At 34.2% G+C, this 19,299-nt stretch overlaps 1 protein-coding gene across 1 annotated transcript in view; it reads left to right on the top strand.

The window, feature by feature from the left end:
* Positions 1-10,271: 10,271 nt before the first annotated feature.
* The window catches only part of LOC143254076 (uncharacterized), a 37,421-nt gene continuing 28,393 nt past the window's right edge, over positions 10,272-19,299 (top strand). Inside the window, exon 1 of the mRNA XM_076508824.1 lies at positions 10,272-10,386. Coding sequence (XP_076364939.1) covers positions 10,335-10,386 — 52 coding nt within the window. The 5' untranslated portion in view covers positions 10,272-10,334. The remainder of the gene's footprint in view (positions 10,387-19,299) is intronic.

Genomic DNA, 19,299 nt, shown 5'->3' with positions numbered 1-19,299 from the left:
AGTAGCAGTTGCCCCAGGTGGTTAACAAAATAAATAAATAAATTCCATGTCACACCTACTAACATGTTGCAGGAACGTTGATTAATTTAGGAGTAATAATAAGCCTTAAACGTATTATCAAGTGGACGTTAACTGGAAATTTTCCTGTTTTGTATCTAACGTCTCCCCAGTTTTCTGCATTTAAATCGTGTCTATTCTGTTTCCTGGTTTGATTTCGCGCACAGTTGTTTGCGTTAGCTGTTCATAAATCTGAAGTGATAGACTAGAAATAAAGCAACTGATCAGTACCACCCACCGTCACCTCTTGATCTGCTTTTTACCAACAAAGAGTGGGATTGGCCGTTACTTTATAACGTCCAACGGCTAAAAGGGTAAGCAGGGGTTCTGGTTCGGGATTTGAACCCGCAACGCGAGTGTATTAACCACCGCACCATGCCACGCCCTATTAAACTTCCCAGCATTCTCTCGTTGTTTTAAACTCTGAGTAGCAACTTGATTGGTTGAAATATCTGGATTGATGAAATTCGCACTAATTTTTGGGCCATGATGGAGGAAATTCCGTACCCCAATCTGAAATTCTCACAAAAAACACGGTAGTAGCTGCATATGTTACGCAATACAAGATCTGGTTCCTCATCTATATAAAACAGTGTTCTTCGCGGTTTTCGCGAGTTCTCTTGACTGAAATGGCCGAGTAAAACTCTTAACGAAGCTTACCTGTCACTGTAAGTAGCCAAGTTTGATATCTGTCTGAACATGAACACTTTTACTACGTTATATGAGGACCACAGTCCGCCTAACGCCTTTAGCTTCATATATTCGTGGTCGAATACTGTTGAAAGGTGAGCACTTTTGCCAATAAATTGTGGTTTTTTGAGGTTAACATACCGAAAATTTTATCGGTGTGCATTTCATCGGTTATAACTTGAATACCAAAAGCCATGGCACTTGTCTGCATCTCACCAAATCCCTGGAATACGGTCTTACTCTCTTCAGATTGAGTACCAAATCTTCCCGGTATTTTTATCGCAACTTGAATTTCTTGATGGATTCCGTTGAGGATCAAACTGTTTGTATGAAAACGAATGACGTAACCACACAAACGAGCCCAAAATATTTTTGTTAAACCACAGATACACAGACAAAGAGACAGAACCGCAGACAGATAAAGAGACTGATAGTAGAAGACGGACAGACAGACAGATGTTACGCTAGCGTGGTTTTACTTTGAATCAGCTCATTTCGCTCGTTTCTAGTAATAAGGATAAGTGACTTCCTACGGAATCAGAAATTGGATTTCAAGAGACACGTATCAAATCTTTATCAGTAATTTTTTCCCCTAGCAGTCTTCTATTACGATTAAACAGAAATGTTATTACGTTTTATAACTTATCTTATTTCATTGGCTTCTCTTCAAGTGGTATTTTTTATTGTTTAAGCCCGTTTCTTTGCCCCTTGAAAAGAATTCGTTGATTGGCTGGCCACGAAGATGCGAACTGAAGCCGTAAGAGAAACTCTTCGAGACTAAGTAAGAGGATGAAGTGTTATTACCTGAGGAAGATTCAGGGTGACGTCACTTATTATGGTATTAAGTAGTTTTAAGTCTTCTCTTTGGATCGTCTTTGAAATGGGAAATTAAATATCGTGTCTTCCTTCTTTTCTTCCAAGTTCCATCAGAAAATTAGATCACTAGTCAAGAACCAAGTGACTTTGTTAAGGGATAACATGGTAGAAACGGTGAGCTCATAACATGGTGGAAACGGTGAGCTCATTTCTTAAGAAATAAATTTATTTTCGTTCTTACAAGATGTTTCAATATAAAAACAACAACGAATAAACGTGTTCTGGAAAAGTTGACATCAACACACTTACTATTTCAATCGAACCCGAAAAAATTTACAACATTTGACTTGAGTAAGTCAGTTATAACTATATCTGAAGATACCCACAACATCTAGCTAACATAAACAATCATAACTATATCTGAAGAAACCCACAACATCTAGCTAACATAAACAATTATAACTATATCTGAAGAAACCCACAACATCTAGCTAACATAAACAATCATAACTATATCTGAAGAAACCCACAACATCTAGCTAACATAAACAATCATAACTATATCTGAAGAAACCTACAACATCTAGCTAACATAAACAATTATAACTATATCTGAAGAAACCCACAACATCTAGCTAGCATAAACAATCATAACTATATCTGAAGAAACCCACTAGCTAACATAAACAATTATAACTATATCTGAAGAAACCCACAACACCTAACATAAACAATCATAACTAAATGTGAAAAACCCACAACACCTAACATAAACAATCATAATTATATCTGAAGAAACCCACAACACCTAACATAAACAATCATAATTATATCTGAGGAAACCCACAACACCTAACATAAACAATCATAACTAAATCTGAAAAACCCACAACACCTAACATAAACAATCATAATTATATCTGAAGAAACCCACAACACCTAACATAAACAATCATAATTATATCTGAGGAAACCCACAACACCTAACATAAACAATTATAACTATATCTGAAGAAACCCACAACATCTAGCTAACATAAACAATCATAACTATATCTGAAGAAACCCACAACATCTAGCTAACATAAACAATCATAACTATATCTGAAGAAACCCACAACACCTAACATAAACAATTATAACTATATCTGAAGAAACCCACAACATCTAGCTAACATAAACAATCATAACTATATCTGAAGAAACCCACAACACCTAAATAACATAAACATCATAACTAAATCTGAAGAAACCCACAACACCTAAATAACATAAACATCATAACTATATCTGAAGAAACTCACAACACCTAACTAACATAAACAATTATAACTATATCTGAAGAAACCACAACACCTAAATAACATAAACATCATAACTAAATCTGAAGAAACCCACAACACCTAACATAAACAATCATAACTAAATCTGAAGAAACCCACAACACCTAAATAACATAAACATCATAACTAAATCTGAAGAAACCCACAACACCTAACATAAACAATTATAACTATATCTGAAGAAACCCACAACATCTAGCTAACATAAACAATTATAACTATATCTGAAGAAACCCACAACATCTAGCTAACATAAACAATCATAACTATATCTGAAAAAATCCACAACATCTAGCTAACATAAACAATCATAAATATATCTGAAGAAACCCACAACATCTAGCTAACATAAACAATCATAACTATATCTGAAGAAACCCACAACATCTAGCTAACATAAACAATCATAACTATATCTGAAGAAACCCACAACATCTAGCTAACATAAACAATCATAACTATATCTGAAGAAACCCACAACATCTAGCTAACATAAACAATCATAACTAAATCTGAAGAAACCCACAACACCTAACATAAACAATCATAACTAAATCTGAAAAAAACCCACAACATCTAACATAAACAATGATAATTATATCTGAAGAAACCCACAACACCTAAATAACATAAACATCATAACTAAATCTGAAGAAACCCACAACACCTAACATAAACAATTATAACTATATCTGAAGAAACCCACAACATCTAGCTAACATAAACAATTATAACTATATCTGAAGAAACCCACAACATCTAGCTAACATAAACAATCATAACTATATCTGAAAAAATCCACAACATCTAGCTAACATAAACAATCATAAATATATCTGAAGAAACCCACAACATCTAGCTAACATAAACAATCATAACTATATCTGAAGAAACCCACAACATCTAGCTAACATAAACAATCATAACTATATCTGAAGAAACCCACAACATCTAGCTAACATAAACAATCATAACTATATCTGAAGAAACCCACAACATCTAGCTAACATAAACAATCATAACTAAATCTGAAGAAACCCACAACACCTAACATAAACAATCATAACTAAATCTGAAAAAAACCACAACATCTAACATAAAAACAATGATAATTATATCTGAAGAAACCTACAACACCTAACATAAACAATCATAATTATATCTGAAGAAACCCACAACACCTAACATAAACAATCATAATTATATCTGAAGAAACCCACAACACCTAACATAAACAATCATCATTATATCTGAAGAAACCCACAACATCTAGCTAACATAAACAATTATAACAATATCTGAAGAAACCCACAACATCTAGCTAACATAAACAATCATAACAATATCTGACGAAACCCACAACATCTAGCTAACATAAAACAATTATAACTATATCTGAAGAAACCCACAACATCTAGGCTAACATAAACAATCATAACTATATCTGGAAGAAACCCACAACATCTAGCTAACATAAACAATTATAACTACATCTGAAGAAACCCACAACATCTAGCTAACATAAACAATTATAACTATATCTGAAGAAACCCACAACACCTAACTAACATAAACAGTTATAACTATATCTGAAGAAACCCACAACACCTAAATAACATAAACATCATAACTAAATCTGAAGAAACCCACAACACCTAACATAAACAATCATAACGAAATCTGGAAGAAACCCACAACACCTAACATAAACAATCATAACTAAATCTGAAGAAACCCACAACACCTAACATAAACAATCATAACGAAATCTGAAGAAACCCACAACACCTAACATAAACAGTTATAACTATATCTGAAGAAACCCACAACACCTAACTAACATAAACAATCATAACTAAATCTGAAGAAACCCACAACACCTAAGTAACATAAACAATTATAACTATATGTGAAGAAATCTACAATACCGAAATAACATAAACAATCATAACTAAATCTGAAGAAACCCACAACACCTAACATAAACAATCATAATTATATCTGAAGAAACCCATAACACCTGGGTGATTCATTTATAAATGTCCACAAACAGTGATACATAGTTAATAAACAGTTCATCAGCTTAGAATAAACGTTCACTCCTATATTTCATTTTTTTCAGAACAACTACCTTCACTGCTAACCTAGTTCCTGTATCTGCCACAGTATGTCAGTCAAGTCGCCTGTCTTGTTTTCAATGTCTTAGAGCATAGTTTTTTTTGTATTTTGCGCAAAGCTAACTACTCGAGGGCTATCTACGCTAGCCGTTCCTAACTTAGCAGTATAAGACTAGAGGGAAGGCAGCTGGTCATCACCACCCACCGCCAACTTTTGGGCTACTCTTTTAACAACGAATAGTGGGATTGACCGTCACATTATAACGCCCCCACGGCTGAAAGGGCGAGCATGTTTGGTGTGACAGGGATTCGAACCCGCGATCTTCGGATGTCTTAGAGCAATTAATGAAGCAAGCACACAGTAAGTTCCGGTTTTAGAGCTTTTGTAGCCCTAAACAAAATATTAAACAATTAATAAAATCGTGCGAACTAAATGAATAACGTGTTGCTAAGTGTGTGGTTTCATTCAAGTTTTAAACTTTAATTCTATCTTACAAATTAAATCCACCAATTAGAATTGTTGGGTACAATAGCTATGCACAATCACAACGATATAATTTTGAGTTAAAATCAACAGTGTCGTTCTCCAATGTCAAGATGATTCGTTGTCCAGTTTATGCTCTTGGGAACAGAATAATAATTTTGTATTCTACCGGACAGTCCATTCCATGAACCAAGGTCAATTCTGGTGGAATTTTTTTTTTACAAAGTGTGCTGTTCGTAACAGAGTTACAGGACATTAACTGCGATTGTTAATCTACAAGAATAGTGTCAAAGTCCAGACCTGGTGTGACTGGGATATTATTTTTTTATTTTTACATATCATACAGTGGCAGAAGTACGTCGTTGTGTCGGTACAGCTGTGACGTCAAGAATATAGAGATCGCAATGTTGTTTCACTTACGATGTCAATACTGTAGAAGTCGTTGTGTTGTTTCACTTATGGTGTCAATGATATAAAAGTCGTTAGTTTGTTTCACCTACGATGTTAATAATATAGAAGTCGTTATGTTGTTTCATTTACAATGACTCGGAATGGCCAGGTGGTTGGGGCCCTCGACTCGTAAATCGAGGGTTGCTGGTTCGAATCCTCGTCACATCAAACATGCTCGCCCTTTCAACCGTGGGGGCGTTATACTGTTACATTTAATCCCACTATTCGTTAGTAAAAGAATAGCCCAAGAGTTTCCAGTGAGTGGTGATGACTAACTGCCTTTCCTCTAGTCTTACACTGCTAAATTAGGGACGTCTAGCGCAGATATCCCCCGTGTAACTTTGTGCGAAATTCTAAAACAAACAATCACAGTAATATTCTTCGTACACAACACCAGGATCACCAGATACGTCAGAGATAATACTGATCGCTGAAGTATGATTAATTTTATGGACAGGAACTGGTTGTGGCATGAACCAATCTGAATGAAGGAATTGTAAATACAGCCAATTGTTTCCTTAATCTCTTATAAATAAGACTTATTCATTAATAATTAATCACTCAGAAGAGATGGGAAACCACCAAACTGGTCTTATCGTTCTCAGAGAAGGCCAAGTTACCAAAGAAGAATCAATGGGAGAAAATTCCAAGATCTTACCAGTGAAAATATGGAACAATATGTAATAATATGTCAACCACACCATATGTAATTTATCCAGAGCCGTCGGGGCCTTTCGCTTAATACCAGGAACTCGGAAAGATAAATAATCAATATCCATGTTTCGTATCTTCCTGGAAAACAACTGTGGTATGTATTCAGTGGATAAGATAAACAACTGTGGTATGTATTCAGTGGATAAGATAAACAACTGTGGTATGTATTCAGTGGATAAGATAAACAACTGTGGAATGTATTCAGTGGATAAGATAAACAACTGTGGAATGTATTCAGTGGATAAGATAAACAACTGTGGTATGTACTCAGTAGATAAGATAAAAAACTGTGGTATATATTCTGTGGATAGGATAAACAACTGTGGTATGTATTCAGTGGATAAGATAAACAATTGTGGTATGTATTCAGTGGATAAGATAAACAACTGTGGTATGTACTCAGTGGATAAGATAAACAACTGTGGAATGTATTCAGTGGATAAGATAAACAACTGTGGTATGTACTCAGTGGATAAGATAAACAACTGTGGTATCTATTCAGTGGATAAGATAAACAACTGTGGAATTATTCAGTGGACAAGATAAACAACTGTGGTATGTATTCAGTGGATAAGATAAACAACTGTGGTATGTATTCAGTGGATAAGATAAACAATTGTGGTATATATTCAGTGGATAAGATAAACAACTGTGGTATGTACTCAGTGGATAAGATAAACAACTGTGGTATATACTCAGTGGATAAGATAAACAACTGTGGTATGTATTCAGTGGATAAGATAAACAACTGTGGTATGTATTCAGTGGATAAGATAAACAACTGTGGAATGTATTCAGTGGATAAGATAAACAACTGTGGTATGTACTCAGTGGATAAGATAAACAACTGTGGTATGTATTCAGTGGATAAGATAAACAACTGTGGTATGTACTCAGTAGATAAGGTACAAAACTGTGGTATATATTCTGTGGATAGGATAAACAACTGTGGTATGTACTCAGTGGATAAGATAAACAACTGTGGTATATACTCAGTGGATAAGATAAACAATTGTGGTATATATTCAGTGGATAAGATAAACAACTGTGGTATGTACTCAGTGGATAAGATAAACAACTGTGGTATATACTCAGTGGATAAGATAAACAACTGTGGTATGTATTCAGTGGATAAGATAAACAACTGTGGTATGTATTCAGTGGATAAGATAAACAACTGTGGTATGTATTCAGTGGATAAGATAAACAATTGTGGTATGTACTCAGTGGATAAGATAAACAACTGTGGTATGTATGCAGTGGATAAGATAAACAGCTGTGGTATGTACTCAGTGGATAAGATAAACAACTGTGGTATGTATTCAGTGGATAAGATAAACAACTGTGATATGTATTCAGTGGATAAGATAAACAACTGTGGTATGTACTCAGTGGATAAGATAAACAACTGTGGTATATACTCAGTGGATAAGATAAACAACTGTGGTATGTATTCAGTGGATAAGATAAACAACTGTGGAATGTATTCAGTGGATAAGATAAACAACTGTGGTATGTACTCAGTGGATAAGATAAACAACTGTGGTATGTATTCAGTGGATAAGATAAACAACTGTGGTATGTACTCAGTAGATAAGGTAGAAAACTGTGGTATATATTCTGTGGATAGGATAAACAACTGTGGAATGTATTCAGTGGATAAGATAAACAACTGTGGTATGTACTCAGTGGATAAGATAAACAACTGTGGTATGTATTCAGTGGATAAGATAAACAACTGTGGTATGTACTCAGTAGATAAGGTACAAAACTGTGGTATATATTCTGTGGATAGGATAAACAACTGTTGTATGTACTCAGTGGATAAGATAAACAACTGTGGTATGTATTCAGTGGATAAGATAAACAACTGTGGTATGTATTCAGAGGATAAGATAAACAACTGTGGTATGTATTCAGTGGATAAGATAAACAATTGTGGTATATATTCAGTGGATAAGATAAACAACTGTGGTATGTACTCAGTGGATAAGATAAACAACTGTGGTATATACTCAGTGGATAAGATAAACAACTGTGGTATGTATTCAGTGGATAAGATAAACAACTGTGGTATGTATTCAGTGGATAAGATAAACAACTGTGGAATGTATTCAGTGGATAAGATAAACAACTGTGGTATGTACTCAGTGGATAAGATAAACAACTGTGGTATGTATTCAGTGGATAAGATAAACAACTGTGGTATGTACTCAGTAGATAAGGTACAAAACTGTGGTATATATTCTGTGGATAGGATAAACAACTGTGGTATGTACTCAGTGGATAAGATAAACAACTGTGATATGTATTCAGTGGATAAGATAAACAACTGTGGTATGTACTCAGTGGATAAGATAAACAACTGTGGTATATACTCAGTGGATAAGATAAACAACTGTGGTATGTATTCAGTGGATAAGATAAACAACTGTGGTATGTATTCAGTGGATAAGATAAACAACTGTGGAATGTATTCAGTGGATAAGATAAACAACTGTGGTATGTACTCAGTGGATAAGATAAACAACTGTGGTATGTATTCAGTGGATAAGATAAACAACTGTGGTATGTACTCAGTAGATAAGGTAGAAAACTGTGGTATATATTCTTTGGATAGGATAAACAACTGTGGTATGTACTCAGTGGATAAGATAAACAACTGTGGTATGTATTCAGTGGATAAGATAAACAACTGTGGTATGTATTCAGAGGATAAGATAAACAACTGTGGTATGTATTCAGTGGATCAGTTAAACAACTGTGGTATATATTCAGTGGATAAGATAAACAACTGTGGTATGTACTCAGTAGATAAGATAAAAAACTGTGGTATATATTCAGTGGATAAGATAAACAACTGTGGTATGTACTCAGTGGATAAGATAAACAACTGTGGTATGTATTCAGTGGATAAGATAAACAACTGTGGTATGTACTCAGTGGATAAGATAAACAACTGTGGTATGTACTCAGTGGATAAGATAAACAACTGTGGTATGTACTCAGTGGATAAGATAAACAACTGTGGTATGTATTCAGTGGATAAGATAAACAACTGTGTTATGTATTCAGTGGATAAGATAAACAACTGTGGTATATATTGAGTGGATAAGATAAACAACTGTGGTATGTACTCAATGGATAAGGCTCCGTTTCTTTCACTACAACAAAATATTCTAATCCGATCTACGAAATAGTTGAGTCTGGCCTAGTCTAGTGATTAGGGGCATTCGCCTCACAAGTTATGGGTCGTGGGTTCGAATCCCGTCACCAACTATTCTCGCCTCTTCAGCCATAGAGAGCGTTATAGCCCTACGATCAATCCCATGGGTGACGTAAGGAACTAGTACAGATAGCCCTCGTGTAACTTTGGGTGAAATTCAACAAACGAACAAACACGAAATAGTTGTTTCACGAACCACGTATGGACGAAGATGTTCATATCAACCACAAACAGCTGCCACTGCTACTCGTGTATCTTTCCCGCCAACTAATCTCAAGGTTTGCTCACAGTTACAAAGTTTTCAACAAACCCGCATCGATTCAGGAAGCCCTATATGAAGTACGGTTGACTTATTTATCTTCAGGCAGCGCGAGCTCACCAGGCAGTCCACTCTCACTGGCAGATACACGAGGGCACGTGGTCTTGTTTCTTCCTCCATGAGACTTGTGTTGTTGTATGTGATTCACGTGGTCGTAGCTACAGCAGAAGGTAATTTAACTAGTGTTTTTATCTCATTTAGAAAATATTTTATTTTTCCTAGAAAAGTTTTTTCGTAAGAAATTTATTTTATTTGTCTGTAATTTTGAGCTACGGTTACAGAGACGTTAGGAGACCAGAGTTACCAGAATTAGGTTAGTTTGGTGAAAACGTTTAAGAAATGAATCCAGATTTGCTATAATTTTTTTATTTTAAAATCCCCATGTTTCAAAGCAAAGCCACATTGGACTATACGCTGAGTGCACTGAGGGGGGAATCGGACCCCGGATTTTAGCGTTGAAGTGCGTAAAACTTTCCGCTTTCCCAGGCGGGGTGGGGATAAATAAAATATAAGATTATTAGAAACTGAACGTAATTCAGCCGTAGTAGATTAGTTAAGGACTGGTGTGAATACATAACGGTGAATAAAAACAGAGGGTTGTTAAAAGTATGGTTCAGTAACTGAGATTTAAGGTTAAAACACAGAAACGTTGGGTACATAGGTAACTGATGGATCAAGGTGATTTCATAATAAGACAGAAATAAAAACAAAAACAGTGATTGAAGGAAAAAAACACAACGAGAATGATGCCGTAACTAGTATGTGTGTTTTATTAATGCAAAGCCACATCTGGCTATCTGCTGGGTACACCGCGGGAATCGAACCCCTGATTTTAGCATTTTAAATTCGTAAACTTACCGCTGTATAGCGGGGGACAACCGTAAATAGAAGTTTTTGTTTTGAATTTCGCGCAAAGCTACTCGAGGGCTATCTGCGCTAACCGTTCCTAATTTAGCAGTGTAAGACTAGAGGGAAGGCAGCTAGTTATCACCACCCACCGCCAACTCTTGGGTTCCTCTTTTAACAACGAATAGTGGGATTGTATATCACACCGTAACGTTCCCATGGCTGAAAGGACGAGCATGTTTGGTGTGACGGGGATTCGAACACGCGAACCTCAGATTACGAATCAAGCGCACTAACCACCTGGCCATGCCGGGGCCCAAACAGAATGGGGAATGTAGTTAGGATTACTATATAAAGAAGTTGTTCTTGTTTTGAATTAAGCACAAAGCTACAGAATGTGCTATCTGTGCTTTGTCCACCACGGGTATCGAAACCCGGATTTTAGCGTTATAAGTCCACAGACATACCGCTGAGCCACTTTGGGGGGGGACAGATAAAGAAGAAAAAGAAACAATCAAATATATATATATATATGTATATATATATACACACAGCAAAGACAGAATAATCAAAATAGGACTGATTGAAAGAGAGGTGAAAATGATTTGATAAAGAGACGAACAGCGAGTTAAACACAAACAAAATAACTGTTTGTCGTAAGCCTACTGAACTATTTAAACAAACCAACTATAGGCATTTATGTAAAAGTGTTGTCAGTTCCCGACTTTTACTTAAAGCTTTATGCACGAGCTGAGCATGCTTTTCACGTAAACGTGGAACCTGTGGAGATGTGCACGAGCACGACGTCGTTGCCTGATTTACCTAACGCACGCGACAGTTGGTTACGGCTGTCTAACTGAGTTTAAAACAATTCACTTACATGACTGATGTGCTTTGTTACCCATCACTGCTTATTTCTCAAGTAGAAGACAACGTACAAATAACGTGATATACGTTGTCTTTCTAACAGAGCAAAAGCGTTTGATAAATCTCTTCATGATATATTTATTGCTATACTATCAAGCTTACTCTGGCTAAGTTCCGGACAAGTTTTGCTTCCAGTGTTAGATTCCTGGTGTTCTTTCGGTGACACAGTAAAAAAACAGATATATTTTTAAAAGGTAAATAAAACAATAAATTTGTCTCGTGGGGTAATTCATTTTACTTTCAAAATAACTTTACAATAGGAATCACTACAATATTCTAACCAAATGGTTTTGTAGAATAAGGATCTCTGTTACTTTCTAACTATATGTTTGTGTAGAATAGGAATCCTTGTCACCTTCTAACTATATGTTTGTGTAGAATAGGAATCCTTGTTACCTTCTAACTATATGTTTGTGTAGAATAGGAATCCTTGTTACCTTCTAACTATATGTTTGTGTAGAATAGGAATCCTTGTTACCTTCTAACTATATGTTTGTGTAGAATAGGAATCCTTGTCACCTTCTAACTATATGTTTGTGTAGAATAGGAATCCTTGTTACCTTCTAACTATATGTTTGTGTAGAATAGGAATCCTTGTCACCTTCTAACTATATGTTTGTGTAGAATAGGAATCCTTGTCACCTTCTAACTATATGTTTGTGTAGAATAGGAATCCTTGTCACCTTCTAACTATATGTTTGTATAGAATAGGAATCCTTGTCACCTTCTAACTATATGTTTTGTAGAATAGGAATCCTTGTTACCTTCTAACTATATGTTTGTGTAGAATAGGAATCCTTGTTACCTTCTAACTATATGTTTGTGTAGAATAGGAATCCTTGTCACCTTCTAACTATATGTTTGTGTAGAATAAGAATCCTTGTCACCTTCTAACTATATGTTTGTGTAGAATAGGAATCCTTGTTACCTTCTAACTATATTTTTGTGTAGAATAGGAATCCTTGTTACCTTCTAACTATATGTTTGTGTAGAATAGGAATCCTTGTCACCTTCTAACTATATGTTTGTATAGAATAGGAATCCTTGTCACCTTCTAACTATATGTTTTGTAGAATAGGAATCCTTGTTACCTTCTAACTATATGTTTGTGTAGAATAGGAATCCTTGTTACCTTCTAACCATATTTTTGTGTAGAATAGGAATCCTTGTTACCTTCTAACTATATGTTAGTGTAGAATAGGAATCCTTGTTACCTTCTAACTATATGTTTGTGTAGAATAGGAATCCGTGTCACCTTCTAACTATATGTTTGTGTAGAATAGGAATCCTTGTCACCTTCTAACTATATGTTTGTGTAGAATAGGAATCCTTGTCACCTTCTAACTGTATGTTTGTGTTGAATAGGAATCTTTGTCACCTTCTAACTATATGTTTGTGTAGAATAGGAATCCTTGTCACCTTCTAACTATATGTTTGTGTAGAATAGGAATCCTTGTCACCTTCTAACTATATGTTTGTGTAGAATAGGAATCCTTGTCACCTTCTAACTATACGTTTGTGTAGAATAGGAATCCTTGTCACCTTCTAACTATATCTTTGTGTAGAATAGGAATCCTTGTTACCTTCTAACTATATGCTTGTGTAGAATAGGAATCCTTGTTACCTTCTAACTATATGTTTGTGTAGAATAGGAATCCTTGTTACCTTCTAACTATATGTTTGTGTAGAATAGGAATCCTTGTCACCTTCTAACTATATGTTTGTGTAGAATAGGAATCCTTGTCACCTTCTAACTATATGTTTGTGTAGAATAGGAATACTTGTCACCTTCTAACTATATGTTTGTGTAGAATAGGAATCCTTGTTACCTTCTAACTATATATTTGTGTAGAATAGGAATCCTGTTAGTTTCTAAATGTTTTTGTACGATTCTTTACATGTATATTAATCTTTGCTATACCAGAGAATTACTTTGAGGACTAAAATAGTCTGAAGAATTGAACGTAAAGTATCCAAGGGCTTGTTGATTCATAGAAATTGTAATGGAATATATGATATCTATTATCTTCTTCATTGAAACCCTAATTATAATGTCACACGCCTACGTACAAGATACCAGGTAGTCTGTATTCTGCCATAGCTTTAAGTGTCCAATCTCCGATTCATAATAAAGATATAAAAACTGAAACCTATATGATTCTGTTGTCAAGGTAACACGGGACTGACTGATATGTTCAAAGGTTATGCGAGTCTATTAGCTATAAAGATTGAGAAAAGGTATTGAAGTCTTACGATTCCTAACAGTTACTAACTCAAAAGAAAGTATTTTCTATACAAAATAGGTTTCAGCCGCCATTTTGGTTATAAAAAACACTCTTACTTCGACACTTCTGGGCCCGACATGGCTAGGTGGTTAAGGCACTCGATTCCTAATTGGAGGGTCGCGGTTTCGAATCCCGTCACACCAAACATGCTCGCCCTTGAGCCGTGGTGGCGTTATAATGTGAATATCAGTCCCAATATTCGTTGGTGAAAGCGTAGCTCAAGAGTTGGCGGTGGGTGGTGATGTTTTCCCTATAGTTTTACACTGATAAGTTAGGAACGGCTAGCGCAGATAGCTGTCGTGTAGTTTTGCGCGAATTAAAAAAACAAACAATCAATTAGTGCGATAAAGTATGTGAAGAGGTGTGGCTAGAGAGAGAGCCAACTAATCAGTGAAATATGCACAGTGTGCAAGAAGGTGACAAATGTTAAGTACTCTAATATCAGACTGGTGTCCGTTTGGAATAGTTTATCGAAGAATACACATGTAAAAAGAGTATGCAACATACTGTAAGCTCAAGAGTTTAAAACTAAAGTTCTTTGCAACATAACGCAACCTTTTCTATGCTTTGCATATTTGTCAAAATTATCTGTCGTTCTAATGTTTTCTAAATGATGTATGATATTAGAATTTTCTGTCCTCTTGTTCAATGATCTTGGATACTTTATTTGCAATATTTGATTCGCTTTCTTTTGGTCTTTTTACTCGTAACGTAGACGCTTTATAACAACTCTCAAGTTCAAGTAGGAATTCTTCTTGAACCAATAAGAACTTCTTAGAGAATCCTCGAAATATTTGAAAACAATAATAAGTTTATTTCTCATTATTTCTGAACGTTACGTCTTCTCAATGAATAGAAAGTCTCTTGCTCGTGGCAATATGCACTTACCAAGTAAACAGAATCTAATGAAAACATGTTTCAGAGCTTTCAATGTTAATGAATATTCCAAATAACCTTCTGTGTTTCAAGTGGACCAGTTGAATAGTTTATTATGGATATGAAGGTTCGTATCGAATTTACTAAGCAGAATAATTGTTTTTTACACTCATCTCTATAAATAAAACAGAATTGTCTCTCTGACTGGTATCTCAAGTTGTCCTGATCAATCTAGTTGATGTAACTTATTAGATGAACTCAGATAATTAGAACCCCGAATGTCGAGTTTAATCGGTTAAATAGTTGGACGAAAGATTCGTATTTGAGCCATCTCAGATTTACTGTCTTACTTCTACAGACGAGGACTCGAGAGATCAAGGAAACTCGTGTCCAAAACATATGAAGACGACGCCAAACTAAAGTGATCTTTAATTTTAATAGTAACCTTTCCATCGGACGAGCTTCTCTTATGCTAGGCTCAAAATGCTATACGCGGCGTCCCCCGCCCGCCATGTATAGCATTACTTTTTAAGACCGATATTACCAGATACCTTTGTTAATATATAAATTAATTTTGTTTTTGTTTGCATATGCACACACACACGCACGCACGCACGTGCTTGTGACATGAAGTTAGTACAAGCAGGTCTTTTAGTGGGTCAGCGACAAGTTTAAAATTACAACACTAAAATCCAGAGTTTGATTCCCACGTTGAACAGAGCGCAGATAGTCTATTGTGTGGCTCTGCTCTAAATGAAACAAGTATAAATAGAGCACTGAAGTCGAGGGGTCCCTTGGTACTTAAAATATTTTAGGTTCGGGCCCATAGGAGCAGGAATTTTCAACATTTCAGTTTGACATCAACTGCGGTTTTCTATTCCAATTTTTCAAGAGACCAACTGGAAATTCAGGGCCTCGAGTTCCAATTAGTGAGTTCATGTCACGAGTTTTAAAACAGTTTAAACTGTCGCTTACTACAATAATAATAGTAACAAATGCTCGTTAAAACTGTTGCCTAGTACAGTAATTAAAAATTAGTTGTTAAACTGTTGCTTAGTGCAGTAATTAAAAATAGTTGTTAAACTGTTGCTTAATGCAGTAAGTAAAATAGTTGTTAAACTGTTTCTTAGTGCAGTAGTTAAAAATTAGTTGTTAAACTGTTGCTTAGTGCAGTAATTAAAAATTAGTTGTTAAACTCTTGCTGAGTGCAATAATTAAAAATAGTTGTTAAACTGTTGCTTAATGCAGTAATTAAAATAGTTGTTAAACTGTTGCTTAATGCAGTAATTAAAAATTAGTTGTTAAACTGTTGCTTAATGCAGTAATGAAAAATTAGTTGTTAAACTCTTGCTGAGTGCAGTAATTAAAAATAGTTGTTAAACTCTTGCTGAGTGCAATAATTAAAAATAGTTGTTAAACTGTTGCTTAATGCAGTAATTAAAAATTAGTTGTTAAACTGTTGCTTAATGCAGTAATTAAAAATAGTTGTTAAACTGTTGCTTAATGCAGTAATTAAAAATAGTTGTTAAACTGTCGCTTAATGCAGTAATTAAAATAGTTGTTAAACTGTTGCTTAGTGCAGTAATTAAAAATTAGTTGTTAAACTCTTGCTGAGTGCAGTAATTAAAAATAGTTGTTAAACTCTTGCTGAGTGCAATAATTAAAAATAGTTGTTAAACTCTTGCTGAGTGCAGTAATTAAAAATAGTTGTTAAACTGTTGCTTAATGCAGTAATTAAAAATAGTTGTTAAACTGTCGCTTAATGCAGTAATTAAAATAGTTGTTAAACTGTTGCTTAGTGCAGTAATTAAAAATTAGTTGTTAAACTCTTGCTGAGTGCAGTAATTAAAAATAGTTGTTAAACTCTTGCTGAGTGCAATAATTAAAAATAGTTGTTAAACTGTTGCTTAATGCAGTAATTAAAAATAGTTGTTAAACTGTTGCTTAATGCAGTAATTAAAATAGTTGTTAAACTGTTGCTTAGTGCAGTAATTAAAAATTAGTTGTTAAACTGTTGCTAAGTGCAGTAATTAAAAATAAGTTGTTAAACTGTTGTTTAGTGCAGTAATTAAAAATTAGTTGTTAAACTGTTGTTTAGTGCAGTAATTAAAAATTAGTTGTTAAACTGTTGCTTAATGTAGTAATTAAAAATTAGTTGTTAAACTGTTGCTTAGTGCAGTAATTAAAAATAGTTGTTAAACTGTTGCTTAATGCAGTAATTAAAAATAGTTGTTAAACTGTTGCTTAATGCAGTAATTAAAAATAGTTGTTAAACTGTCGCTTAATGCAGTAATTAAAATAGTTGTTAAACTGTTGCTTAGTGCAGTAATTAAAAATTAGTTGTTAAACTCTTGCTGAGTGCAGTAATTAAAAATAGTTGTTAAACTCTTGCTGAGTGCAATAATTAAAAATAGTTGTTAAACTCTTGCTGAGTGCAGTAATTAAAAATAGTTGTTAAACTGTTGCTTAATGCAGTAATTAAAAATAGTTGTTAAACTGTCGCTTAATGCAGTAATTAAAATAGTTGTTAAACTGTTGCTTAGTGCAGTAATTAAAAATTAGTTGTTAAACTCTTGCTGAGTGCAGTAATTAAAAATAGTTGTTAAACTCTTGCTGAGTGCAATAATTAAAAATAGTTGTTAAACTGTTGCTTAATGCAGTAATTAAAAATAGTTGTTAAACTGTTGCTTAATGCAGTAATTAAAATAGTTGTTAAACTGTTGCTTAATGCAGTAATTAAAAATTAGTTGTTAAACTCTTGCTTAATGCAGTAATTAAAAATAGTTGTTAAACTCTTGCTGAGTGCAATAATTAAAAATAGTTGTTAAACTGTTGCTTAATGCAGTAATTAAAAATTAGTTGTTAAACTGTTGTTTAGTGTAGTAATTAAAAATTAGTTGTTAAACTGTTGCTTAGTGCAGTAATTAAAAATAGTTGTTAAACTGTTGCTTAATGCAGTAATTAAAAATAGTTGTTAAACTGTCGCTTAATGCAGTAATTAAAATAGTTGTTAAACTGTTGCTTAGTGCAGTAATTAAAAATTAGTTGTTAAACTGTTGCTAAGTGCAGTAATTAAAAATAAGTTGTTAAACTGTTGTTTAGTGCAGTAATTAAAAATTAGTTGTTAAACTGTTGTTTAGTGCAGTAATTAAAAATTAGTTGTTAAACTGTTGCTTAATGTAGTAATTAAAAATTAGTTGTTAAACTGTTGTTTAGTGTAGTAATTAAAAATTAGTTGTTAAACTGTTGCTTAGTGCAGTAATTAAAAATTAGTTGTTAAACTGTTGCTTAGTGCAGTAATTAAAAGATAGTTGTTAAACTGTTGCTGAGTGAATTAATTAAAAAATAGTTGGTAAACTGTTGCTGAGTGCATTAATTAAAAATTAGTTGTTAAACTGTTGCTTAATGTAGTAATTAAAAATTAGTTGTTAAACTGTTGTTTAGTGTAGTAATTAAAAATTAGTTGTTAAACTGTTGCTTAGTGCAGTAATTAAAAATTAGTTGTTAAACTGTTGCTGAGTGCAGTAATTAAAAACACTCGCTACGACTTGTAAGGCATATATTTTTTTTGATTTTCGTCATGACTAGAAACTGACAGAATAATCCCCTTTTATTTCCAACTGACCACAGGGCAACACTAGAGGGTGGATCAGGGTTCGTCCCCTGAAATTTCGTTGATCCCCCCAATCAAATGTTGCCCATTGATATAATTAATTAGTTAATGTAATTTTAATTTTGACCGCATGATAAGTCTCTTTGCCTCTGCCTCCCCAGTGAAGAACAGCTGAAGCCGGGATTATATACTAGACATTCTAACAAGAAGACCCAGGATCGAATTATGACCTCTACTAACACAGAACTTTCATGAAGACGGCAGCAGATTAGCAGCCTAAACATAGAATATCAAACCGGTTAATATCTTGTTACCAGACTTTAACACCGATTAGAACGTATACCCCCGTCGCGCAGCGTTCAATCATATTCAGCCCTAAAAAAACGAAAATGTGTCCGTATATGCGTATTTATCAACGGGCACTGACCACTTTAGGTGGACTATTGTAAAATAATATCCTTCATAAGTTTTGTTTATCAACGTCCGATAATTTTTTATTGTAATAGTGTGAATGGGTTTTTTTAGTGACTTTGATT

Source organism: Tachypleus tridentatus, chromosome 6, assembly GCF_004210375.1.
Source record: "Tachypleus tridentatus isolate NWPU-2018 chromosome 6, ASM421037v1, whole genome shotgun sequence".
NCBI lineage: Eukaryota > Metazoa > Arthropoda > Merostomata > Xiphosura > Limulidae > Tachypleus > Tachypleus tridentatus.
The sequence above is the reverse complement of the archived record's forward strand: the minus strand, read 5'-3'. Positions and strand labels throughout refer to the sequence as shown.